The 27,652-nt window shown below is 37.7% G+C and overlaps 2 protein-coding genes across 4 annotated transcripts in view; both read left to right on the top strand.

The window, feature by feature from the left end:
- Positions 1-15,026, top strand: part of LOC140165859 (protein DEK-like) — a 36,035-nt gene extending 21,009 nt beyond the window's left edge. Inside the window, exons 6-11 of the mRNA XM_072189193.1 lie at positions 133-269; positions 2,562-2,770; positions 3,542-3,746; positions 5,943-5,998; positions 7,579-7,731; positions 9,410-15,026. Coding sequence (XP_072045294.1) covers positions 133-269; positions 2,562-2,770; positions 3,542-3,746; positions 5,943-5,998; positions 7,579-7,731; positions 9,410-9,421 — 772 coding nt within the window. The 3' untranslated portion in view covers positions 9,422-15,026. The remainder of the gene's footprint in view (positions 1-132; positions 270-2,561; positions 2,771-3,541; positions 3,747-5,942; positions 5,999-7,578; positions 7,732-9,409) is intronic.
- Positions 15,027-18,679: 3,653 nt separating this feature from the next.
- LOC140165856 (elongin-C) lies at positions 18,680-26,830 on the top strand. Of its 3 annotated transcripts, none has more exons than XM_072189189.1 (4): positions 18,680-18,699; positions 23,163-23,422; positions 25,135-25,183; positions 26,652-26,830. In XM_072189189.1, exons 2-4 carry the CDS (start codon positions 23,260-23,262, stop codon positions 26,791-26,793), a joined length of 354 nt encoding a protein of 117 aa, XP_072045290.1. In that variant the 5' UTR covers positions 18,680-18,699; positions 23,163-23,259; the 3' UTR covers positions 26,794-26,830. The 3 variants fall into 3 exon arrangements, with proteins under 3 accessions (XP_072045290.1, XP_072045289.1, XP_072045287.1); XM_072189188.1 differs by lacking the exon at positions 18,680-18,699 and adding an exon at positions 18,807-18,919 and having other exon boundaries at positions 23,166-23,422; XM_072189186.1 differs by lacking the exon at positions 18,680-18,699 and adding an exon at positions 18,821-18,919.
- Positions 26,831-27,652: the final 822 nt, after the last annotated feature.

Here is a 27,652-nt window from a genome sequence, read left to right as displayed (position 1 = left end):
CCTGTTTGATGTGTTTTACCCCTTCAGAGGAAAAATTCACAATTGAAAGGGTATAAGAAAATTGAATGTACCCCTTCAGCAAAATGCTTCAAGAAAACCCTGGTATACATACTTATTACTGTTTCTTTGTAGGTTTACTATGACAGGTTTAAGGGAGCTGTGCTTATGGTTGGATTTGGAGAGAGGTGGTAACAAGGAGGCTATTGTACCTAGGATAATGGAATTTCTGATGAAACCTGAACCATCAGGGAGACCGCTACCAGAAAAGAGTAAGTCCACATTTTGTCAGACTTTAATGAATGCATGAGAATTTGCTGCTGATTTGATCATCTAGAGGCCGGTGTATAGATATCTAAAGATGGAACATGCGATGTCAGATTTCATTAACATGACCACTTTTGCATTTGACTTAGCACCTCGTCAAATGAGGGTACACTTGTCAAACATACACCTGTTTAAGCGCCTTTTGGTGCAGTTTTATCATACAATCGGGCATAAATCACAGGAAAACCAAGACTGGATATTTCAAGGACTATGACACTCATTTACAGGTCTTATTTCTAGAACTGTTAATTACAATATTGTTTGCATGGAAAAGGTCCCAATATAGCACCCACCTGAAATTACTGTTAAGCAGCTAGGGGTGCTACTTACGTAAAATATGGTACATTCCAGTGTTGTAGGTCTCGAGACCAGAGACCATCTCGAGACCTGGTTTTGCAGTGTCTCGGTCTCGGATGTCAAGGTCTCGGTCTCGGAACTCTAAAGTCTCGGTCTCGGACCTCAAAAGTCTCGGTCTCGAACATTTTTTTATTCGAGACCTGAAAAAAAAGATATGATTTTCTGTTGTTATTCATTATTTATTCCTTACCCTAAATTTCAATGAATGTTGAAGAAATTGTTAAGAATAAAGATATCATTTTCATTTTATAAAGTTAAAAGTTATAAGTAAATCATAAGTGAGCATGTTCGGATGTGAGCAATTTCAGTTCATGATTAAACATAGGTGGGCAGGTGGCGGAAGCGAGGATCCCACTAAACTTTTGCAAGGGGGACATTCTCCACAAAAGCATAATAAATGAACAAATAGTTGCCCTGTGCAGTGTGCATCTTCTTTTCAGCACGAAAAACACTGTGTTTTGGGCCCAAATATTGTAAAATTGCTCAATTGTGCGCGCTTCGCGCACTGGCGCTTCACACACTAGCCTAATTTTGCCTCCACTATAGCCAACATTTTTGAAATTTTCCCCAAATTTAGAAGAAAAATTATAAAAATTAAGGCAATATGCGGGTCAAAATTTCTTGAAAAGTTGGTACAATGATGGGTTCCCTTTCAAATTCTCAGCGGCACACCCCTACCCAAACCAAACTTGAGTATTCCCGGGATTAAACCAAGGTCTCGGTCTCGGTCTTGGTCTCGGAACTTAGAGGTCTCGGTCTCGGAAGGGGTGGTCTTGGTCTCGGAAGGTTTGGTCTCGGTCTCGATCTCGGATGGGCAGGTCTTGGTCTCGGTCTCGGACATAGAGGTCTTGACTACAACAATGGTACATTCATGGTGTGGTTTTATAGAGATAAACTCCTCAACAAAACTATGGAAAGTTTTTTCAAGCATCTATATCTCAGATTATTTGTTACATGTTCATATTATGTTGCATATCAATGGACAACTAATATATTTCCATTTACAATGACACCACATTTGAAACAATCACCTTTTTCACGGCTTAGTACACATCTTGTGAATGTACTCAATGTAGTGGGGTCTTAAACAAATTGTGCCAAATTGCCCATTATTCTGTGTTCAAACAACACTAATCACTAACCTCAATAGTGGGTGGAAAAACCATACGCAGCCACAACAGCCTGGCACTACCTCCTCGTGCTGCTCACCAGCCTGGTCACACGTTGCTGTGGGATGGCATTTCATTCTTCAACCAGGATTTGTCGCAGGTCATTCAATGTGGTTGCATTGGCTACTCTGGCACACACAGCATGTCCAAGCTGGTCCCACAAGTGTTGAATCGGGTTGAGGTATGGGCTGATGGCAGGCCATATCCTTCTCTCTACTCCCATATTCTTTAGGTAGTCATTAATTACCCTGGCTCTGTGGGGCTAGCGTTATGATCTTGGAGAATTTCATTGAATCAGTAGGTCCCAGATTGCGAAGATATGTGATTGCAGCTTGCTGCACAGAATAATGGTCAATTTGGCACATTCTGTTTGAGACCCCACAACATTCACAAGGCGTGAACTCAGCTGTGAAAAAGGTGATTGTTTCAAAAGTGGTGTAATTGTAAAGGGGGAATAAATTAGCTGTTCATAGATATGCAACACAAGATGAACATGTCACAAATAATCTGAGATATAGATGCTTAAAAAAACTTTCCAAACTTTTGTTGAGGAGTTTATATTGATAAGATCTTTAATTTGTAGACTACTATAAAACACTTCGTTTCTATGTAAGGCACTATATAAATTGTATTATTATTAGTGTTATTATTATCGTATATACATGATGTCATTTAAAAAAAACATTTTTCCCACATTTCATTTGTAAACAGAAAAGAAGGCACCCAAGAAGGCAGCAGGAAAGAAGAGGAAAAGGAAAGATGAGGGAGGGGATGGTGATGCTAAGAAAAAGAAGAAGAAAGACAAGAAGGAAAAGAAAGAAAAGAAAAGCAGCGAAGAAGATGGCAAAGCAGACAATGCAGCTGATGATTCATATGACTCGGTTTCATCTTTGTCACCAGACTCGGATGAGGAGGAGGAGGTACGTTGACTAAACTCAGTTTCAGAGAAGAATGGCAGTCCCTTGTTCAGATTGACACAAGCGCCACGTTAATGAGCGACATACACAGAGCTTTGTGTTCCCTTCAAGATCGCCGCTCTCGCTGACCAGCGTTTTGATGCGTGGTCGGCCAATCAGATTATCAGTCTGTTATGATTGTCTGACGATTGAATCGCCAATCAGAACCCCACTTCCGTGGTTACATCGTGCACACTCTCAAAATGTAAACAACTGCCGTTCTTCTCTGCCAGAAACTGTACAGTTGCTATTTTTTATTTTCCGACACAACATATGTGTACTTTGAAAGCAACAAGTGCATTCACAAGCATTCCACATATGTATGGTGCAGTAAACTATGCAGGACTCTAAAAATTATCATTGATCGCGTTTATGTTTCCAGCGCCAATCCACAAGGCTGACGTGCCACAAATAGTTGTAGTCCGCAGTGCATGTGCTACTCTCTTAGTTTTGCATACACCCCGTAATGTCAACAAATTACAGGGACTTACTCAGTGGCATATCGTTATGACAACATTAGCTACAGCCAGCTCGTATGTGTGTGCGCTGGGCTTTCCCAAACATTGCAATGAAAACTGCTGATTGGTTATCGCCTTGTCAGCACATGAAACGTTTACTTTAACGTACACGCGATGGTTAGCGCTTAAAAGAAACCTTGCAAAAGATAATACATAATCATGATTCATTTCTATAGCTTTTGTAACAGTAAACATGCCATTTCCACTTTTTTTACAGAAGGAACCTAAGAAAAAGAAGGCAAAAGTTGAGAAGAAAACGCCCAAGGCAGCTGCTCCAAAGAAAACTGTTACTCCCAAAAAATCTGCCACGCCTGCAAAGAAAGAAAAGAAAGCGACCACGCCCAAAGCATCAACTCCAAAGAAGAAGACACCCGTCAAGAAGACACCTGTCAAGAAAACACCTAAGAAATCTGCTGCTTCAGGTAAATACAGAGGTGTAAATCTTCCAGAAATTCCCGGAATTCCGGAAATGTGGCCAAAAAACAATTCCGGAAATGTTAAAAAAAAAATTTTAATTTTAATTTTTAATTTTTTTTTTTTACATTTCCGGGATTGATGATGATAATTTTTTTTTTGAGGGGTGATACCCTGCAGCCTGTTCCCGGACAAGTCCCTTGCACTTCCAGAAATTTGGTGAGGTGCTCGCCTTTGGCTCGCATGTTTTTCACGGAGTGGATTGTTACCTCACTTACAGAGTCTTAGCCAGAAATCAGAAACCACCCGTCCAAGCAGATACCAAAATTTGACCCTCAATAAGGCCTCAAATATAAAACAACTTGTCTATACCCATGGAAGGGTCACTGGGGTCAAATATGTCCTGATTTGGCCTTTACATGTCACTCTGAATTAGTCTCAAGTTAATATAAGCTTAAAATCCTCTGTTTTAGAGCTATCACATCTGTAAAATCCATTAAATCCACCCATCTAAAATTAGATTAGCCCGTCTTAAAGACGGGTGGATGCATGGCTGGCTAAGACCTTGCTCACTTACACCTCTGTAAATATACTGGCCAATATGTCTGACCAATCTGGTAACACCATAATGATTGCTAACTGTAAGTGCTGTACAGTACAGCCAGTGACATGCATAGAGGTAGAGGGTGGGCATGTTGTTTGCTGCGCTTAGGCTATCGGTCAGAAGGTTGTAAGATCATGAGGTTTCTCGTTTCTCTTCTATCCCATTCATTGTTGTTCTAAACATGCAGACACTGCAGTCACATAAAATGGAGGTTCCATGTACCAGACGGGCAATATCTGGACATGTTAGAGTTGCAGGCCTTTTTGTGAAGATAAGGGAATCAGCCCGGGCCTGTTATCCGTCACACTCGGCATTGACACCAGCTTATGTTGTCGTGGGGGGGGGGGGGGGGGCTGGGCAGCATATCGACCCAGAGTACACTTAGAGGGATGCAATCATCAAGAAAGCAGTTGATAAATAGATGCCCCCTGGCGATTAACATGGCTGACGGCTGAGGAACCATGTAATTTTGTTCCAAACTAGCATGAACATTGCATAAACAAGGATAGCACAATAATTTGCACAATTGGTAGACGATGAAGGATTCAGTTTCTTCAGATATTAACCTGTATTACCACCGGTGTTACTGGCAAGACTGTATGGCCCAACAAGTTCAGAAATTGGTCCAGTAGAATTGAGAGGGGTAAAACTATTGTGCTCCCTGGTTACAAAATAGAAGCTTTAATCATTCAGTGAACCATTTTGACCATTAAATAGTTCAATTGAATCCTTAGTGAGAACCACAGCAGCTGAAGGGAGTATCCCATTATGCTTTGCGGTTCCATTATTCGCTGGAATAGTCATTACATCATCACCTTGGATAAAGACAGCCATGCATACAATTTGAAGTGTTTTGGTTCAAGCACCTCTCAAGGACAGTCCCCTGTGTACCATGTTCACACAGTATGACTAATTGTATTTTTGGAAACCAACCAATTGGTAAAAAAGAACATGATAAATTCAGACAAAACTTCATATTTTTAAGACATGATTGCAGAATATTATGATTTATTTAGCTAATTACTATAACTGGATGAGTTTTTAGCTCTTTAAATTGTGTAGTTTTTGAAATAATGCAATTTAGGTGGATGTAAACTTCTTCTGTTCAACACAAAGTCAATAGGAACCATGCATGACTGGGAACATGTCCTTGAACCAAAGTAGGCATACAGGGTACAGGCTGTATTATGTCATCACACTATTCCAGCAAATAGAACTGTATGTGCCATAGAAAATGTGCACAAAATCTCTCACTTCAACTTTCAATAACTGGCTTAAATCAGGGAGGTTAAGACTTGTTTGCAAAAAATATGACCGCTGAAGTATTGTGAAACTATCCATATCTCTTAATATCTAATAGGCTCTTGTTTATATTTTGTATACATTTACTATGGAGCATGCAGCTATACTGCAATGCTTGCTGGAATACTCCTTTCAGCTGCTGTGAGTGAGAACACTGATAATCACTTCGGTTTTGTGTCTCTCTTCACCTTGCAAGGGATGTGATTTGATGGTATGTCTTTTAAATAATCTTCATCCTAGTGTATATAAATATGTTTTTCTTGTATTAATATAGAAATTATTTTTGGTTTCTTTTCAGATTCAGACAGTTCTGATGATGAGCCGTTAGTGAAAAAGTCAAAGTCAGAACCAACAGTAAGTCATGATATAAACTGGCCTCAAAAAGAAACCAAGCTGTTCCATGTCAGTGCATTTTGCTGTTGTGTCAGTTGGACAACTGCTTGGTTACTGACATGTGTTTAGAGTAGAGTATTGAAGTAATCCTTTGTGTAATTTTTGTTCATTTTTATAGACCGGATTTTAAGATATGATCTTTTTGAGGTCAGTTTAAGAATCCTAACAATTCACACAAAAGACGTGCAAAATTGTTTTTGTGTTCTTGGTCACCATCTTACTAATTAGTTATTATATTTACAGAGTTTGTTGATGCAATCATCACTTTTGTACCCAGAGGAAATTGCATGCAGTTTGTCTCGTCATAATACACTGCATTGTACCAATGTGTTCTTCCTATCTTCTAGGTCACAAGAATTGAAACCTTAACTCCTGCTGAACATGAAACTGAGCATGGTTCACACAGTTATGTCCATTAGGGGTCAACTTATGTTGATATGACGGCTTGCTCCTGGTCAGGCTATTGTAAACCGCATAGCATGTTTGCCATCCTTGCTCTTTGTTTATCTAGGATTATGCAATATTACCACTGCTTTCAATTAAAAGACCCAAGAACCAGGGGAAATTTCAGTAAAAAGAACCTCGTAGTTGCTGTTCTGATGTGCTTATTTCAGGTGTGTGAGAGTTCCTCTTTTCAGCTGATTTCGTCTTTTTCCCCCCTCCAAATTTATTTGTTTTTTATTTTCAGCCCATATTTAGAGTTTTTACCCCTGTCCCAATTTTACATTGTTTTTCAGCTTTTTTTAGTAATTTTCCTCATTTTGGTTTGTGGCCTCTCACACCCATGATATTTGAATGGCAGGTGGTGCTACTAGTAAGGATCATAATCAGTTGATTATCCCATCCCTAACCCCCTGGACACTACTGGTCATCTAACAGCATTTCTGATTGGTTGATAACTTGAAATGCTAATTTCAATTGCCAATTATGACTAGGCTTTAAACTATTTATGGTCAAACTTGCATTTGCAGATGATCTTATTAATACCCTCCTTGATTGGTTCAAAATTGGACACAATATTCATTTAGGCTAAAGCCAAGAATTTTCTGCTTTACAAATGCAAAATTCCGCTTTTCACCGCTTTGTAATTTTAGCACATTTCTGACATAATAAAATTTCACAAGAATCTGTGAAAATGACGCATTGCAGCATGTTTGCAGCCCAGCCAATGTGACGATCATTGCGATGTTGTAAAGTTGGGATGGGTGATTGGGTATCATGGCTGCAATGGGAGGTAGGACAGGCGTTGTACGATAAATCTATGACGGATTTTACTTTATTTTGATGAATTTTGAAGACCCATTTCATTTAGTATTTTATTTATTTCTTTTTTCTAGGTCATTTTTGCTTATTTTTTAAATTTTTTTCTCAGAAATGCGTTTTCCGCTTTACCTCTGAATTCCGCGATTTTCGCGGAATTTCCGCAACGCGGAGAATTCTTGGCTTTAATTTAGGCTAATCGGCAGGTAATTCTCATAGGGTTAAGCTGCTTTTTTTTTTTTATCATCAACTCTTTCAAATTTCATGTCACCTCTCTGTAGGAAGCACAAATCAAGGATACAATCAAGAAATTCTTAGACAAAGCCAACTTGGAGGAAGTAACCATGAAGACTGTATGTAAGAAAGTCTACGAAACCTATCCAGATTTTGACCTCACACATAAAAAAGATTTCATCAAGGCCACAGTCAAAGCGGTAAGTATTCCTTTGTTTTTCTCGTACATGAGATATAACGTCCGCGTGTTGCTAGGTAAAATTTTATACACACAAAAATTGGCGGAAAACGTCCTCAGAATGTCGACCGAGTACGGATTCAGACAGCCGCGTTTGCATCGTCCTAAACAGCGTCCATGTTTGGAGGAGATTACATGTGTGTGTGGGGGGGGGGGGGGGATATTATGTGTGCTTATAAATTGACCTGTCAATGATGTAAACTGTACTTTACCAGATGATGAGTCCACAAAGACTGTGAAATCATCTTTGTTTTAACTGAGACAGGTATGAGGTCAGGGTCTTAGCTAGAAATTGAGGGTTGCCCGTCATTTGAATAAAATTGCCTGTCCTAATTTGACCTTTAAAACATTTACCAGACATCTATAGCCCATTGGGGGTTAAGAGTTCAAATATGTGCTGATATGGCCTTGTTCTACAAATTGGGTCGACTAAAAAGGACAATTAACTTCTCAAAACATACAATTTATAATATAGCATCTGTCAAAGGCATTAATTTTGCCCGTCCCAGGAGCAAACTGGCCGTCTAAAATGACGGCCAGACGGGTGGCTAGCTAACACCCTGTATGAGGTAAAAAAGTCAATAGTGTTAGACTGTTACACTAGCGTTCAGAAAATAAATGGCACTCTCTTGTTCTGATCAAAATCAATCAAAAAAGTCAGTGGTGTTAGACTTTTACACAAGCTTTCAGAAAAAAACAGCACTTTCTGATCAAAATCAAGATCAAAATGGTGTACGTCTAGCATAATTGTTACCAACACAACATACTATAGACAGATACAAAAAAACAACCAGCCAATAAACTTTTGAGTTTCAAATTACAAGCTGCATGTTCAGATTCATGGTGAAAGAACCCCAAAGTACACTATAATTTGGTTCATCTCAAGTTTGGTAGTGACGTATGTGCATATTTTCTGTGCCGCAGTATCAAATCGCGCGTAAAGTTAAACGCCCTAAGTGTACACGCACGCGTACATCGGCGTTTTGTCGCCACACTTGCAACGCACCGCGAAGTAGCATTGAGGTCGCTACCAAACTTGAGGTGAACCAAATTATATTTCCCCTCCATAAGGGAGTACAGCGAAAATGGTTTGCTGAGCTCAGCCGAGCTTTGCTGCCTTCACTGTTGGTTCAGCTTCGTTGGAGCCTTTGATGTTTACTGTTCGCTAATAAGCGAACAGTATATCAGTTTGCTGATATGTATCAGAGCCGTCAGCAAATCAGTTGGATTATAAACTCAGATCGATGACAACCATAATCAATTTCCTTTGTGTTCAGTAAGTACATGACCCACTCATCAAATGCTCAAGTGGCCATTAAATAAGTATGTCTGCAGAAAATAGAAAGTCAATTAGCTATCGAGGGGTTGTCAATTCAATCATGGTCGTAAAAATAGATTTGATCGATTTATGGTCAAATGTTCTAAAGGATTTAGTGGGTTTTTGCTGAAAGTTGAATACCCCTTCGCTAGAATGTGTATGTTACCGAAGACAGCTTGACTGAGCTCAGTGAGCCATTTTGGCTGCCCTCACTTAGTTACATGCAAAGTCTCCATCTCCAGTTGGGTCTATTTCTATGTAAAGCTTTCTTGAAATCACTTTTGGATTAATAATTATTTTGTTTGCCTGTCTTGTGTTTCAGCTTATTTCATGATGACCGTTCTACCCTGCCACATGGGATTCATTTTCTATGGTTTGTACTTTGACGGGGGAAGAAACTGCCTCTATTTTGTGTGAAATACAATTTTGATAATATTGTGAAGCAAGACACAGTGACACTGTAGCAGGATAGAGTTAACCTGAGCTGGGATGTGGGAGTATGTTTTGGTAGTAGTGCATTACCTTATTGATACACTAAACAAAGCCCTTGCAAGTGTTATTGGAAAACAAGAGCATTCATTTACAACTTCAAATTACAATCTTCAAATTGAAAGAGTGTATACTCCAGAGATGCCACTTTTAAGGTTCTAGCCTGAATTCAGGTTTTTGCAAGTCCGAATTTCAGCGTTTTTATTTATTTTCAGCCTGTTTTGGGGCTTCTTGGCCTGCATAAGCATTCATGTGCTTTTCAGGATTTTCTCATCAGTTTTAGGTTAAAACTGAGTGGCTTCTCTGTTACTCCAATATCATTTTTACAAGTGTAGAAAATTAATGCTGCAAATTTTTTTTCGGAGCATCAGATAAGTTTGAAATTGATTCTTAGGTATGTAGGTTCTTACACAATAGTGAAGAAATCCCCAAAGACCAAATTATGTGAGTAAATGTGAGATATAAGCACTGAAATAAGTGAAATTCATCATTTTGAAGTTGTTACTGAAGGTGAGTGCTCACTGCAAGGTGTTTTCAAGTGCATAAAATTTGTTATTATGAAAAGCATAGAAATTCATGTGATTATCAATAATGTGTGAAACAGTAATTGAGCACGAACTCATATTTAAGGACCACAATTTCATTCAAGATATTTTTTACAAGTTTATAACATGCCTGTAGATTAGTTGCCCTGAAACAATAGTACTTCATTGTAAAAAAATTGTATGATCTTCTAAAAGTAATATTTTTGCCCCATTGAGCAATAGAGCTGTTGGTACAAAGTAAGTCGTTGTCTGCATCGCATACTGCCATATCTCAAAAGGCTGCCCTGTGTGATTTTTATTATCATTGTTGTATTTCATAATGTCATTTTATAGTTCAGCATGCTTCTTTCTTTTTTTCAGGAATGAGGTTGCAATATTGTGATAACTCAAAATTAATATCCAAAGTTAATTTTACAGTGTATCTCATCACGCTTAGATGGCAATAATAAAAACAAAATCACAAAAGGCAGCCTTTTGAGAAAAGGCAACCTATTGACAGTTTGCGAAGCAGACGACGAAATTATTAGGTATGGATTGATTGCCAAGATTACATTCCGTCATTGAAGAGATTCATCATCTCTAGATGTTAACTTTGAAGAATTGGTTGTGTTAGCCTTTAAAATGGTGGTTCATTGTACACATGGTCTGTGCACATGGCTCTATAAAAATGTGATACGAATAGAAACATTGGTTCTTGCTCGCAAATAGTGCAAGAAAACTACCGTTTACACTTTCACCGCAATGTTTTGTTGTGATCATACACGTTAGATTACAGTCTGTCCACATAGAAGTACAAAGCAAATAGACCTCAGAAACTGGAGAATATGAGAATAAAACATTTCGGTGCAATGCGTGTGTAAATGCTTCTTTGGCACGCCAACTGCTGCGCGATTTGTAATTGCCGGGCGCACCTCGCTCTTTACGCGTCACTTTTTTTTTTAACACACAGTTCTTTTGACGCAAAGCATCGACCCCCGATGCAACAGATTTGATTTGTACTTCTATGTGGACAGACTGTAGTGTGTTTAGGTAACACTTCTTGTTATACTACTTGTTGCAATTAAGGGAACAGACCGTACTCTCGTAAGAAAAGATGAAAATTGCCTCATAAACCTAGCTTTCAAACAATCTGAATGTATCAATGTCATTGAGTATCTGATACTTGAACTGGAAATGTGTTGCTTACTTACTTGTGAACCAATGTTCCAAAGTGGCCGCAATGTACAGGGTGTCTCAATAAAAATAGGCCCTGTGGATGGGGGGACTGAACTGAAATTATTGGTAATAAATTAAAACTTTCCTAAAGGGCCTATTTTTACTGGGACACCCTGTATGTTTTGTTTTTAACATATAATCTTTTTCTGTTTGTAAATTATGTGTGTTTTTAAACAATTTGATTTGGTTTTTAAACTGACTTTAGGTACTGTGTTTAGTTTAAGGGAAAATGGGCTTCTACAGAGAATACTTTCAAGAGGTGAAAAAAGGTTGAGCTATAATAGTATTCTCAAAGGATTGATTATTACTGTATAACAAGGTATGTTCATGAAGGGTTTTTGTAACAATTTTTTCCTTGAAAGTTGAATTCACAGTTGCAACAGTTCTTAATTTGTGACTGCAAATTTCGATTGTGAAAGCTTCTATAAATTCAGAAAATTGTGTTTCAAAGTCCTTATATCTCAATACATGGGAGACCTTCTGCTATTGACAGCTTTGCACACTCCTGTGCTAGTAATTTCAAATATTTGGTGAAATTCATAGTAGTTCTACAGTTTTATCATGGAAATTGTGAGGAAAAACCCCTCATGAATATTTACTGCTATACAATGCATTGCGAAACCCAGGGGTGGCCAATCTGCAGCCCTCAGCAATGCCCAAGGCAAAGCTTTTCCTTACAAAAAAAAATGACATTGTAATTATATAAAACAAAGTTATTAAAAGTACTCTGTGGTCCAACAAAATGTCTGAAATTCACAATGTGGCAGCCGTAGGGTCCAAAAAGGTTAGCCACCCTTGGTGTATTCGGTATGTGGAGTTTATTTAGAATGACTGCACCCTTGTAGCAATGTGATGTAATAAATCGAAATAATGTATATTAATTTCCAACAAATGAATTTTTTTATGACACATTTGGTAATATTTTAATCGTGAAATATGAGTATTTATAATTGTGTTTTGGTTTGTAATTGTATGGCTGATGATTAATGTTGCGTGATTACGTGAAAAGTTGTGTTTCTTACTTTATACAGGGTTCCCACGGTCCTTGAAAGTCCTTGAATTTGAAAACACCTTTTCAAAGCCTTGAAAGTTCTGGAAATTTGCACAAGGTCCTTGAAAATTGGAATTTTACCTAAAGTATAATTTTGACAAAATTTGAGAGATGCTGTCACTTCCGTTAATTACGCAGCTTTTTGTTTTGTGGTAAGTCCTTGAAAATCATGCTTTTGGACCCTGAAAGTCCTTGAATTTTAATGGGTTCAAGGTGCGGGAACCCTGTTCTTAAGCTGCATGGTACTTACAGAATCATTTCAAAACATTTTCAGTGCTTTCCATGATTAATTTGCTATATCAGCATACTGAAAGAAGGGTGAGGAAAGTGCACCAATAACTGGGGAAAAAGTACTGAACTTTACTTGATATGTGGGTCCGGGGTTTCTTTACCGGAAGTCAGTTTGACCGAAAATACCCATCATTGCGTATCCTTGAACAGGTCGTAGCGTACGTCACACAGGTACTGTACGCTCTGCTAATTGTGTGTGGGGTGCTAACAGAGGCGCTGCTAGCACCCCGCATATTATATTCTAGGAAGGCATTTTGGTCAAACTGACTTCCGGTTAGACTGCTGCCCTCATTCGTCAACCTTCTGGATTGACGACTGAGAAAACTGTGGAAAAAAGTGGCGGGCTTTTGCAACCAAACTTTCACTGAGACTGCGCAGTTGTGTCCAAGACTGAGTTTGTTGTTGTTAGAACTTCAGAGACGACCATGATAACGGTGCAGTACACACAGCATGGTACACAGGCACCACTAGTCAGTCGCGCTATGGCGCATTAACCAAAGTCGCAAGAGAATATTTTCATGAGTCCACCACAATATGAACTGTAAGATAATCAGTTGTCACTGCGAAGCATAGAGTACATGCGCAGTGTAGACGGCTGATTGGAATTAATCTAACTCCGGTAGAGAAACTCATGATCCACATTATGTGGCATATTGCCTTACCACACTTTAACCAGCAGCTTGAGAAGACATTACTTTTGATAACTTTTATGTATCACTGTTTACCAGTAATTTGGATACACTGTACTGCTTTATTGTTTCAAACCATGGAACCAGATTTAAATATTGTAAATATTGTACATTGTGTAGTTTATAGTAAAATAATGAAACTGAATCAAAATTGTAGCAATTAGGCCTACGTTGTAGGTGATGGCTGAAGCAGTCACTATTATATACAATATGTTGATTGGGCAGAATTCTGTCAGGTCACAAATAATGGCTTATGTTAGCTCCGCACCAATACACTTATACTAGAACTTCTGAAGCAGCATTACTTTAATTTCCTGGCCATTTTGAAGTGCGGACAGACAGACAGGCAGACAAACAGATTCTGAACTATCAAGTGAATTGTTTGGCTCTCATCCATCTGGGTGAAGAGACTAAAGCTGCAAATTCTTTAAAGGTTTAACAACAACGTACCAGTATGGCAAAGAATCATCTCGGTCATACTATTTTTCACACTGATGTGGCAGTTTTGCCAACACGTTGAGGCATCTGTTTTGCACACCCATCTATGCGGCATCTTTGAGGCACGTGCATACATAACGCTTTGAGGAAATGCTAGCTATTTAAAGCTGCACCCATTGGAATGTGCATCAGGGTGAAATGTGGTATAGACAAGTCAAGTTCTGATCCTTTATCAGTATTAGTGATTCTAGCTTAGTCATGTTGCTACCAGGTCTCAAGATACATTGGCCGGGAGCTTAAGGGGATTTCCCCCAAAATTTCACAATATATTTTGTATTTTGAGCTCTGGTTACTATATTGTCTTGTACCATCAAACCCACAGGTTTTCTGCAAGATTAATCCTCTAAAACGTATGTCAGGTTATCAAGAGACCATCTGATACCTCCCTTGTAGCGTTCAATCATGAGGACACTATGCCATGCACCCCTGTATTATGTGATAGTAAGATTTTGTATTCAAATCAGTTAAGTTTTGTAAAGGAAAAAAGCCAAAGTGAGTCAGTCAGTAGGTTGGTGGACTAATGTTAGTCCATGGGCGTGACTACAAATCATGTATTGTGAATATCATTGATGTCTGCTTACCTGAGTGAAAGGGGCAACTCCATTTGAAATCGACAAAAGCCAAAGTGTGTCAGTCAGTAGGTTGGTGGACTAATGTTAGTCCATGGGCGTGACTACAAATCATGTATTGTGAATATCATTGATGTCTGCTTACCTGAGTGAAAGGGGCAACTCCATTTGAAAACGACACCCCGGTGTGGAAGATAATGGTCATATCTTACATAGTGGGGTGTATGGGATTTCAAATAGAATAGTTCAATGTGATAATTGGTAACAGTTACTGTGTTTGTATCAGTCCACCCAAAAGTAAAACACTGTATGTGCTAGCAATTAACTGAAGTAGATACAACGCTTTTACTAAAGAGGGCAGATTTTGACACTGCACCAATTTTAATTTAAAAGCCAGTCAATTTGAATGCAAGTTTGAATACCACAAACCAGCAAAGTCCCATCCATTTGATATCAAACCTGGACCAGGGAGATGAGTTAGCTGACTAGGTTTAAAATTTGTCCACTGACCAAGAATTGTCTATGTACTGAAATGAGTTGCAAACTCAAGTTCTGTGAATTTTTAATATAATAAATTTTTAATAATACATAATACTGGTTTCTGTTGTGGTTATTTTGTTTTCAGTTGAATAAGGCTAAGTAAAATTAATTACATGTATATCGTCCCCACCCTCACCAATTTTCAGACATTTTCAAATATTTTTGTTATTTAACTTATTTGCTCCATTACTTTGTTTCTATAATTGTTGTGATGAAAAGACATGTTAAGAAGTTCTTAATAAACACATTGCAAAAACTTTCAAACTGGGGGTAGGGCTTTAGTGAAATAACAGAAATTTTAGGGGCCTTCCAGTTTTTATGTGTTTACAAAGCCGTTGCGATTCAAATTTTACACAAAAATTAATAGTATACAAATTAACAAATAATAAGGGCCTCCCTCAACAAATTTTGAAAGTCTGGACGATTTAGCCGACAACCCAAAAGTTCGATGAAGCCCTATAAACGAAATTCCTTTCATTAGAAGGCTAACCCCCTCCCCCCCTCGCCTCTTAACATAAGTGTCAAATATCGAAAATTTCAACCCGTATTCATTGGGCACAGGGCCGTCGCTATGGTCGATGGGGTTGTGGAGGGGTGCAACATTGCTAGGATATTGATCAAGTTTAAGAAACAATAATTCTATTTTATTTTGAAATATTTTTCTCCATAAAAAATTAGGACTTGCTGGATTTTCAAATAAAAAAAAAGTGCGGTACAGCTGCTTTAAAAATTAACTTACAAGTTGCAGGTTGCGAGTACCGCACTTATATTTATTTGAAATCATTTTGAAGCAACCACTGAAAAATGTCAATATCGTACTTCAGAAAATACTAAAATTTTACAATTATATATTAAATCCTTAAAAAAAGATCATCTTCGACTGATGTTTTAACTACTTTACAAACGTAATCAGACTTTTTGACCCCCTCCCCCCTAACGAAAGGATTTTCGTTTATAGGGCTTCATCGAACTTTTGGGTTGTTCCTTACATGTTATGTATTTTACTTTGCCTAATGTATAGTATGAGAGAGTCTGGATTGGCAGCCATAGGGAGACTTTGTAAAGCCATAAAGTACAATCTTTAAAATGAGTTTGGTTAATATTTTTCAAACCTGGTATATGTGTAATGTTTACACATGTCCCAACTTCCATCTAATTGGATTCAGGCAAATTTGTTGTGGGCTTTTTGGAAAATATTGAGCAATTTTGATAGAATGCCAGTGAGTCGAGTTTTAAGCTGCCAAGAGTAAGTGGGTTTTGTCAGTTTCATGACCAGAAAACTTTTGCTAACAGTTGTTACAAATAATATTTTGTAATATTTGGCAAAGAAAAAACAAATTAAAATTTGACTGAAGTCATATAATTAAAGATTTTCAAAAAAACTTTGCCCTCCCTGATTGCTTTTGTGAGATTTTTGCCCGAAATTATGCTCCAGGAGCATTATGGTTCTGGAGCAGTAAGTGCAAATCAGCTATTCGAACTATCGATAATTGTCGGGGTGTTCTATTCTCGTAATAGGGGATCCCTGAGCCTGAGGGGAGTTATATGTTTTATTTCTGGTATGATGCTCCTGGAGCATTCTCATTCACGTCATTGTACAGACAACATAAACATGCTCCAGGAGCAGATTTGGGCAAGTAAAGCAGTGCTGTATTTCAAAATGGAACAGTCCATATTATGATTTGAAATTAGGCCTACTTGATACTCTAGGTCGGTAAACATGAGTAAGATTATAGATCTTTCTTTCCCAAGAGAAGTCCTTTTCAGAGGGTTGAGTCCATATTATGCTCATAAAAACCAATACTAGTACATTGATTAGGCTTAGTGCTCCAGGAGCATATGCTCCTGGAGCATAATTTCGGGCAACAATCTCACAAAAGCTCCCTGATTAGTCAAAAAATTTTTAAAATTGACAAAAAAGTTTTTACTGTACAAATAATATCGACCATAATTTTTGGATTTTCAGGAAACATTTTTTTTCTCTTTATCCAAACTTGCTACCCGGTAATTTCCTACCGGTACCTTTCTGTTCTTCAGGCGAATTTTTGTTTTTTTGTTTTTTTATCTTTCAATATTTATTGGTTTTTATTCATAAACAAGAAATAATTAAGACAATTAACATCAAATCATACAAAAAAGGTAGCAAATATGGATACACAAATTATGCAGTCACTTCTACCCAGATAAGTAAAACATTTGATCCAAACACAAGAAAGTTATTCCTACCTCTTGGGATTTCCAGTCGGTTACTCCATCTTTCATCAGCGACGGATCATTGCTGATAAAAGATGCAGTGAGGTAGGAATAACTTTCTTATGTTTGATCAAAGTTTTAAATTTAATCGTTCAATATACCAACATAATATAGATACCATGCCAACAAGAATACCCAATTATTGAAAAAAATATTTTTATTCCAAGCAGAAAGTGAGATTGGCAATATGCCTATATAATAATGGAACTGTCTTAAATTCACAGTTAGCTATATACTTGTTTTCATGCAGTTGGTACGATTGAAATTATCTGCATTATGTCTATAGCGAAAATTTGCAATTGCTTTTAAGAGGAGATAGAGATCAGATGGGGCTAGCTATAGCCCTCACCTCCCCCATCTGTCATTGGCCCCCGTTTGCATAAACTTCCCATAACTTTGCTTTATGGAGCAAAATAATCATTAATTCTCTTGAAGTATTATACTGTTCAATGGCCTTTTTTTTCATAACACCTAGGCCGGGAAAAAATTTCATTTTGTAAAAATACTCAATACTTTTGGACTCAACTTTTATACTTTGAAAAAAACCCACACCCCTTTACCCTGTGTATAATCAAAATAAGAAATCAGGAATATTTGTTAGGCAAAAAAGCCCCCCCCCCATTATAATTATTGTCATCACTTCAAATGGGTAGTTTGACTTGGGGTTTGAAAATAAAGATACAGTAATGATGCACATGTGTTATTTTGCCAGCTCTTTACAAGTGAACCATTAGTCTTATTGAAATGTTAAAGCTGGAATGTTTGTTTAAATGATCGCTCATGTGGTAACACACTTGAGTCCTAATGGGACCAGGATCAAAATTTCAGTCAAGCAAACTAAGTTAACTTGATATCTGCAGGCAAAATGTTCAAGCGGCCCATGGCTTGTCAGGGCATAAGCCCAGAAATGCATATCATGAGGCCTTGTCCACTTTTGCCCCTTGTCTTGCATCCTTAAAGTGCTGGCTGCGCCAGTGCTTATGATAAATTATATTAAAAAAACGGAGTTGAACTGAACTGAATAGGCCTAGAACATAAAGAACAAGGGGGGGGGGGGCAATGAGTAGGCCTATAGGCCTATTGAAGATTCCGAAAAAAATCATTCAAACAATTTCAGGGTCAAGAGAAGTTTAAGCCGAAGAGTGCATGCAAGGCCTACAATAATTCACGGAATAGATTATTATCATAGTAGATTCTTTCTCCTTTCTTTTTTCCAGAGCTTTCCAGTTTCTTTAAAAAAGTTTTTCTCTTTGTCTTCCTATGTTGGCCTTCATCCAATTATCAGCGCACTCCATCTCAGATCTAGGACTGCTGCAGACTGAGCGCACTTTTTTCCCCTTATAATAGCGCCCTCTGTCTTTTCACGGAAACGCTATTTTCGACGTTTTTAGATTTCGTCATAATTAATTCTCTAAAATATTTTTAATGTCTTTCATTTTCAACTATTCAATCAGAAGTCAGGGTATTAAAAGGTATGTAGTAGGTGACAAATTAACATTTCTGAATATTTTCTTAAATCCTAAAGATACTTGAAGCGCTGATCAAGTAAATGTCAGAATTAATCAAATTAGTCTAGAAACTTGGAAACCAAATTTCCGCATGATCTCCGATCGATTTGTTTTGTACATCATCATTGTGTACTAAATGCCGGGTTAATAAATTTTCTGTTTTTATTCCATGTTGTAAACGCGGGTAAGTAGCGAATGAATTTTGTTAGCATTGTGGAAGAATGTTCTTTAATTTAAACATCACTTTCGTTTCAAATATATGACTTTATGGGTCGCCAAATCATGCATCATCGATCATCACAACAAACGCACAACATCACATTCACAAAATGTTTGTAAGCTTACCGAATTAATTTTGTTTTGTGCTTATTTTCCCTTCAAATTTTTATCTTCACACATAGATCTTTTTACTTAACAATTTCAGTGTTTGGTTTTTGTAATATTCATGACATTCAAATGAACGAATGAGCCGCATTCTGTGACGGTCGCAGTCGGATGATGTCGACACTCGAGATAGATCGCTTCATCATATCATGATCATAATCATGATCAAAATTGAGATGGTGCAGCGTCGCGCAGCGCGCTTTGTTATGAATGACCACAAAAGAACTAGTAGTGTCACTAACATGCTGAAGGAGCTGGATTGGTGTTCTCTTAAACTTAAGGCCCATTCAGTGATTTGTTTATCCGGACGATCGTAAAAATCATCAAAATTCAGATTTTGGTACCTTTGTAATTGGCATAGATGTGCTAACATAGCCTGCTAGTGGTTCGATCGAAAGCCGTGTATTTTAGACAAAATAAAGCATTTGCATGATTCTGGACTTTTGATACTGACAGTACAAAAAGTCCGACTCGAGATCAAAAGAAGCTCACTCTCCACGTACCAACGCGCGTTGCGTATTGTTTCTACTACTTATTACATCAGTAGCTACTATTTTAAACAAAATACACAATTTTAACTGTTTTTCATATTTGAATTGACCGTTAGTTTGCCTCGGTGACCTTTAATTGCTTATTTTGTTTTCTACTACAAAAATTAAGCGTCTGTTTTAAATCAATTTAGACTCTACTTCCCCGTGTTAGAAACACTGGACTAGGAAGTTTTTCCAGTCGATTAATTGGCGCACTGTACTGAAAATCTCGATTTTCTCGAGTCGATCTGAGCTGAAGTAGAAAACCTTTCTAAAACTTCTGTTTTTGACTAATTTGTCGATGTATTCAGGGAAAAGTGGTTTAATGAAATTCTGTAGACTTATTCTTTATTTCTAAGCAACTCTGACAAATTTCCATTTTTTTAATGTTCCTGTGAAATCACTGAAAGGGCCTTTAAAGATCGTAGAACAGCCAATAGGTTAACCATCCTCCACAAGGGTCTCCTGCCCCTACCTACCTCCTTCTGCCGGTCCAACGTCCTTCTAGGCACTCCCATCAGAACTCATATCAAATTATAACAGCAAATAAGGACTGCTACAAGTACTCGTTCTGGCCAAGGACAGTACAAGACTGGAACAAACTACCCTACCACATCACCACGATACAAGACTCAAAAGAATTCAAGAATCAAGCAACCAACCACCTAAAGCAACTACAATAAATAGCATTCCGCATGTGCACAACCATTTCCTGTTCGTCTGGCTTCACCTGAAGCGTTGAGCAGTATTGCTACAGATACAGATACAGATCAGTTCATCGCCATGAGCATTGCCATGTTGGTTAGCATTGGTTAGGGAGTCCCTGTACAAGGAACTTATACATTGCTAGGTGAATTACCATCAAACTGCATCCTTCAAATAAAAGCCCTTGAGTAAAGAAAGCCAAAACTGAAAACCTTTTCGTCATGACATCATAGGCATAGCACTTTCCGTAGCAAAGTTACCACGGAGTTACATCTGGTCAAAGATTGACTTTCATCAAAAAGATTCTGCTAGCAAAATTCCCCAAAACAGCATTTCGGTGGTGTTTCTAGATCTTAGTCTCATGATGATAACAGCTTTTTTTAATGGAACTGCCTGGGGGAACTGCTATCAAAATCCCTCAAAAATTCCATGTGCGATTGTCTTATCACCATAAAAAATCATATATTTGTGTCAAGTGAAGTATAGAAAACATATTTATGTAGGTTTCCTTGACCAGCCTGTTCTTTTAAATTTCTATGTAAATTAAATTGTGTTCTAGGTGAATTTGGTTGACTAGCAAATGTGTTAATTAAGGTTTGCCTGGTATACCTACATTATATTGTCTTTGAGCATTCAAAAACTGATCTATGTCCAATGTATTTAATAATACGGTAAGTCTGTTACCGTACCTAAATCAAGCTCTGCCTTTTGGAATTTGCAGCAGAGCATTATCATGAGTAATGTGGTCAACTGCTTTATAGTCTTAGCAAGAGAGCTTAAAATCACTCTCCTATATCGGATTTAAGGAGAGCAGGGTTAGAGAGTGATTGCTCTCACTCTCCTCAAAACTAAGGCAGCCCCTGCAAATGTTGAAGGAATTGGATTGGATTTCAAATAAATTTTGAGACAGGATTAATCGACATATTAAAGTTTTTGTCAGAGAAGAACGGCACTTGTTTACATTTTGAGAGCGACAGAGCATGCAGAGCGTAAACACCGGGGTAAACACGGAAGTGGGGTTCTGATTGGCTGAATCAATCGTCTGACATAGCAACAGACCAATAATCTGATTGGCCGATTGTGCATGAAATTGTTGGTAGAAATCATCAACACGTCCTTAAGACGGGCAGAAAATTTAGTTTAAATTATTTTCTCCTTTCATCAGGTTTCCTCAGAGGCCATGGTACAACCTTGTAGGATAAAAGAGAATTATCTCACCTGAAACAACCACACATGCCTACATGCATATTTTCAGTTATTTATTTTTCTCATGATCAAATAAAATCCTATGATTCAGACATCAACATGCATTGCTCTTGGCTGTACAGTGTTCTACTTGAGCATAGACCCCATATAGTTCCAGTAACTGTAACTCGTCGTACCTACATTGTAGAGTTACAGTTCACTCTATTATTATCTTTTCCTAGGCCTGTTATCGACTGTCGAAAGTGTCGATAGTCGGAAAACTCACAGACTTCCGACATGTTGGAACACTCAATGGTAGTATCGATACACAAACGATGTACTGTCACAACATCAAAAGCCACTAGCCGCTGATAGCTTAAACATTTGAAATATAAATAGCACAAATTTGTTGACCTTAAGTTCACAGTTCAACAAAAATTATACGGTACACCATTATATTAAGACATACCCCCTCAACGAGGAGCATACTCAGCATAGAATTCACAAATTATGTGACATGCAAAAGAAGTCATCACAGTGATGTGAATAATAACATAATAAATGGACAAACACATATACATTGTATGTAACTATCATGTCAGTGACATGGGCACCTTCCAACCAATTACAGCTTTGGAATATCATGACATAATGTTCACTACTGTTCACTACTGTGCAGATCACGTGAGGTAGAGCAGTAATGCCACACGCAGGATCTTAGTAGAGCATTTGTTTTGATGAATTGGGTAAGCTTAATTGGAGGTCGGTTGATGATCAATGGGTAAGTTAAGATATTTCCCACGCTGTCAGGTTGTTGACTGTCGATACATGTCGATTGTCGGAAGTATTTTCTTCCGACATGGCGATACACAAAATCTCTATCGATAACACCACTATCTTTTCCACAAATAATAAACATCACAATATGTGGGCTCATTTTGGGCTCTTAGGATGTAGCTGAGGAACTCTCTCAAGGACAGTTTGGGCATGCACTGACAATTTTAATCCCATTGTACCAGGGTTTGGGCGTGCTTGGATGATTTTAATCCCACTGTACTAGTCTATACTCCCAAAGTTGAGGTAATTGATCAACATTGATCTCATCTATTGGGTGGGTTCAAAATTCCCAGGGTTGGCAAAACCTGCAATCTTCATGGGAGTAATTTACTTAGTGCAAAAGTGGTCAAAATATTGCTCTGCAAAATGTCTTGATTTTCATGATTTGGATTTATCATATTGAGCAGCATTCTACTTGTGATGTTTCTACACTGTGTAGAGAGGGTCTACAGCATCTCTGAGGTAAAACTGACAAATACAAGGTATATTTCTTGATGCTTGAAGTTTGGATTTCTTAAACGTACAGTGCATCCCTATGTACTGCTGCAAGACTTCAGGTCAGTAGATGTCATTATGTTTATGATAAAGACTGAAGTCTTGCTGGCAGGACTAAGACCCCATAAAAACAAACAAGAAACTTTTACACCAAAGGGTACGGTACTAATATTTTACAAAGTGAATACCATCACATTCATTGAAAAGTGTATGGCAACATCAACTATCAATCAAAATCATGACTGATTTTATTTGATTTATTTTAATCATTTTTCATTCTCTTTGTCACAGCAGGACCACCAGTGTGAAGACTTACTTAGTTGACTGTAAACCTCCACATCTGTCACCCCACTTGGCCGGCCTCTAAGAGTAGCACTGCACCACCATCATGGCCGATAACAAGGAGGGGGAGGATGACAAGGTGTATGGAGGATGTGAAGGACCTGACGCTATGTATGTGAAACTAGTCTCATCTGATGGCCATGAGTTTATTGTGAAAAGAGATCATGCATTAACATCGGGCACGATCAAGGCTATGCTTAGTGGACCCGGTAATTATAAATTAATATATTATTCCTTTTCCTTTAGACCACCCTTGCTATATAGGGACTGAATTATTACTTTTGCATCAAGGTTTACAATGTATTTTTGCATCAAGGTTTAACAGGTTTGCTAAACAGTATTGGAAGTAGGGCAGGGCTTCAATAAATGAGGGAAATTATGGGATAAAAAGCAAGGTTAAGACAACTTTTTGAAAACAAGTGAAAACTGCTATTCTGCTAGGAAGTTTGTGTGCAATTTAAAAAATATCGGAGAAGCAAAAAACATATGTCCGCATACCTTCATACAATCAGTGATCACTTCCGTAGTTCCGTCACATAAAAAGATGATCAGATGAGTGGAAAGTGGTAAAGAATTTTTGAAATGAGGAAAAATACATCACATTTTTCGTGAAATTTGCCATCTTGAATAAATGCAGAACTGTGTCACACAGTAAAAAACTGTCAAACGCGCTTGAAAATGATATGCGAGCGTAAATCATGGTCAAAATGAGCGTACATGCAAGTGCTTGTGCTACCGTACGCGAAAGTTTTGGAGTTTGCCTCACCGGTTTTGCATTCAGCTCTTTCATGTCAAAAATTGCAATAAAACATGGATTTTGGAACAAAATAAAGCTTGTTCGACAAAATAAAATGTATATGTCTTAAAAAAGATGTTTAATCTTGATGCAAAAGTTTAATTTGATAAATTCGTAATTTTAACCTATAGCTCGGATGGTCTAAAAGAAAAGATCGCCTTGTACTCAGGAGCACTTTTTCAACAGCCGTCCTAAGATTATCTTTAAACGTTGTGCCAGGTACATCACCGTACATGTAATTTGAAGCCTACCTGTAATTTCTGAAACTTAAAGTTAGAATTTTAAAACCACTTCCAAATTCCTTTGGAGATCTGCATTATTGTTGACAAACTTGTTATATATCTAGTTAAACCAATTGTCTGGTTAACAGTTATGACAATGATACCACTATGTTGTGCATACATGTGTTGATGAGGTGTCTGCAGTGCTTATAAACACAGGTAGCAAGGGCTGATGAGTTGACTTGACTGGGATATTAACAGCATTTCATTGTAGTCTATTACCGTATTGGGGAGGGGTCTTCAACAAAACATCATGTGCTCATACTGACAACAAGGCTTAAAATAGGCAGACTGGAACAAGGAGCAATTTGTTTTTAAACATTGTCCCTGGTTCTCTGGGATTTTATAAGAACCAGGAGCAATTTCTGAAGAAACAGGAGCAATTGTCAATAGTAAATCCTTTTCTGCAATACAATATACACTTTTATACAGCATACCAGCACTCCTGCATCAAGTGCAAAACCAGGAGCAATTGGTGGCTTTATGAGGGCAAATTTGCTCCTAGACCCTGTTTATTTCAATTCTTGACTGACATGCAATGATTCAAGAAAGAGTGACTATAAGTTATAGTAACAGGGGTGTGATTCTTCAGGATTCTGGGATTGTTTGTGGCCAAAATTTATGCAATTGTATTGATTTTCAGCATGTTTTTGGGGTATTTTAGCCCAATGTTACACTTGTTTTTCAGGATTTTCTACTACTTCCGGGATATTCACAAGCTTTGCATCACAACCCTCTCTATAATATTTGAAATATAAAAAAATATATAATGGATTGCAAAGTATTATTTCAATTTTAAATTGGTTTTAAACTAACCCATGCATCTTTTCTCTTTCCAATTTAGGTCAGTTTGCCGAAAACGAAACAAATGAAGTCAACTTTAAGGAAATCCCGTAAGTAATTAGTTGTTGATAGATTGACCTATTATTAATTGTGCCATAATAAAATAAAGTTGAGCATGTTGAGTAAAGAAATCTGATAGAATAAATGTGAAAATATCAAAATGAATAAAGTGCACAGGTGCCATGGGTTTGCATCTCTGGCAATATTAAAACAATCTGCGAAAACATTGATGACCATCAAACTTTGGAACCATAATATTTGATTTTTTAATATTCACATATTTGTTTAGCAGTTGATAGGGAAGAAGTACTAGAGTCAGAGGAACAGATAAAAGAGAGATAAAGGAAAGAGGGAGAAGAGGAATGTGACAGGAACAGGAAAAAGGAGAGGCGGAGAGACAGAGACGGCGGAGAGACAACGAAGAAGTTGACTGAAAATGAATTAAATGAAACGACTGATCAATCTTTGATAAAAAATAAGGGAGTTGGTAAAATTGTTCCCAATAAACCCGTGGATGGTGGTGATGCACTTACAAATTGCATTCATTTTACGAACCGCGAAGGGTGACTGCTAGTGAACCAAAACTTTATGTTGTAAGTGTCAATAGATGTAGATACTACCATGGGTTATGTAGGAGTTTGATTTGTGGACAAGTATATTAAACAAAATCATCAAATCACTGCACCTGGCAGTAATACACTTCAACACAGGCGTTCGTCACAATGTGTTCATTTATTTGAAAGTCTGACTGTACACAGGTCCAAGTTCAATTAGAAAAATTGGACCTGCCTGTCGTCTATCATAGGTAGAGGATAGTAAAAACCAAAATTCCTGTCGTTTATTCGCATTCTTAGTCAGTTAAATATTATTTTAATAACTGTAAACTATTTTTTAAGCAATTTAGTTACCATCATAAAAACTCCCCTTATTATACAATGAACGAAACTTGTTTACAACTTCACGTATTCTGTTGTGCGTACTGCTAGCGCGTGCGCATATTCCGCACCGGTCTACGCATACAACGTGATACGTCATACGTGCACCTCTACAAGCGTGTCACACGTTGTCAACACTCATGATGGCGTGGGGTCGTCTACAGCCTGATAGACGGCACCCAAAATCATGCGATTGGCCAATCAGATTATGTGTCCATGAACTAGACCACTCCCACTGACTAAGAATGTGTGTTTAAAATATATGTGACACGATCTGGTCCATGGGGGCCAAAGGAGGCATTTTTAAAGTTTGAGTTACTGTAATTATTACATTATACATACAACAGGCTATCATTTACTGAAAACGCTAAAGATCTAGCATACTTGGTTCTAACGTTATGAAGTTTTTTGATGTCTTTTTTCTTATGTATTTCATTGTTTTTTTACTCCATATTTTTACCACTATAATCTCAGTTTCAAATTTGCCGCCTTTGACCCCCATGGACCAGATCGTGTCACATATAGGACTTAGTTAATGCTTGCAGCATTTCATTAACCTCTATAAGAACTTGCTTTATTTCAGCTCTCATGTACTGTGCAAAGTGTGCATGTATTTCACCTACAAGGTCCGCTACACCAACAGTTCAACAGAGATCCCAGAGTTCCCCATTGCACCCGAGATTGCACTTGAGCTTTTAATGGCGGCCAACTTCTTGGACTGCTAAACAACCTTAGATATATATATAACAGCAGCAACAACTTTAGGTAATCTTATCTATAGAAAGCCACCATTGACAAAAAGAGATATTATTATGTATTTAGGTTGAATACTGCGTGTTTTAATAACAAACTGGCGTATGGTAGGTTGTACTTATAAACCAGTCAGTAATGTATTGATAACACATGCATCATTACTAACTTTTAAATAAAACCTACTGTTGCTAACATTAGTCTTATGAACTAAATATGGTTCTTTGCAATAAATGTGGGCTAGTCCAGTTGAAATCTATACTCCCCCTATGGAAGGTATGATTTTAATCTCCCATACATGGGGTGTAGATTTTGAATGGAGTCACTCATTCTGGTAACCCCATTTGAAATGCACACTCCCTGTGTGGAAGATAAGTTTGTTTCTAGCACAGGGGGTGTATGGATTTTAACTGGGTTAGCCTATTGTGAGGTATGAGGTGCCAATATTGACATTGATCTTTTAAGTCGTCTTTGGGCGGGAAAATCGTCTATGTGCTTGTGGCCCCTGAACATGTTTAAAACAAAACTGCCAACAGGTTACATAGGAAGTTTTTTGCTTTAAACATGTTCAGGGGCCAATGACACATGATAAGAGGTATTTCCTGCCAAACGACGAAGTGATTGTCCTTTCAATCACAACCAGTTGCACTGCACTCTTCTATAAGCAAGCACTCCTTTCTGCTTGGTTAGAATTCTAAATTCTGTTACAAAATCAATAGAGATTGGTGCCTATAAACCTGGGTTATATAAATTTGACTGACATAACGAGTAAAAGAAATGTTGTAAGGAGTTTGAATTACCATGGGGTTGCACTGCTAGTTGACATATTGTTTG

This window comes from Amphiura filiformis, chromosome 12 (genome assembly GCF_039555335.1).
Source record: "Amphiura filiformis chromosome 12, Afil_fr2py, whole genome shotgun sequence".
NCBI classification, from domain to species: Eukaryota; Metazoa; Echinodermata; class Ophiuroidea; order Amphilepidida; family Amphiuridae; genus Amphiura; species Amphiura filiformis.
The sequence above is the reverse complement of the archived record's forward strand: the minus strand, read 5'-3'. Positions and strand labels throughout refer to the sequence as shown.

Excerpts from the sequence above, each read along its gene's own strand:
- LOC140165856 (XM_072189189.1), top strand. The coding sequence starts at position 23,260 with ATGGCCGATAACAAGGAGGGGGAGGATGACAAGGTGTATGGAGGATGT. Across the intron at positions 23,423-25,134 it reads GGCTATGCTTAGTGGACCCG|GTCAGTTTGCCGAAAACGAA; the intron begins GTAATTATAAAT and ends TTTCCAATTTAG. Across the intron at positions 25,184-26,651 it reads GTCAACTTTAAGGAAATCCC|CTCTCATGTACTGTGCAAAG; the intron begins GTAAGTAATTAG and ends GCTTTATTTCAG.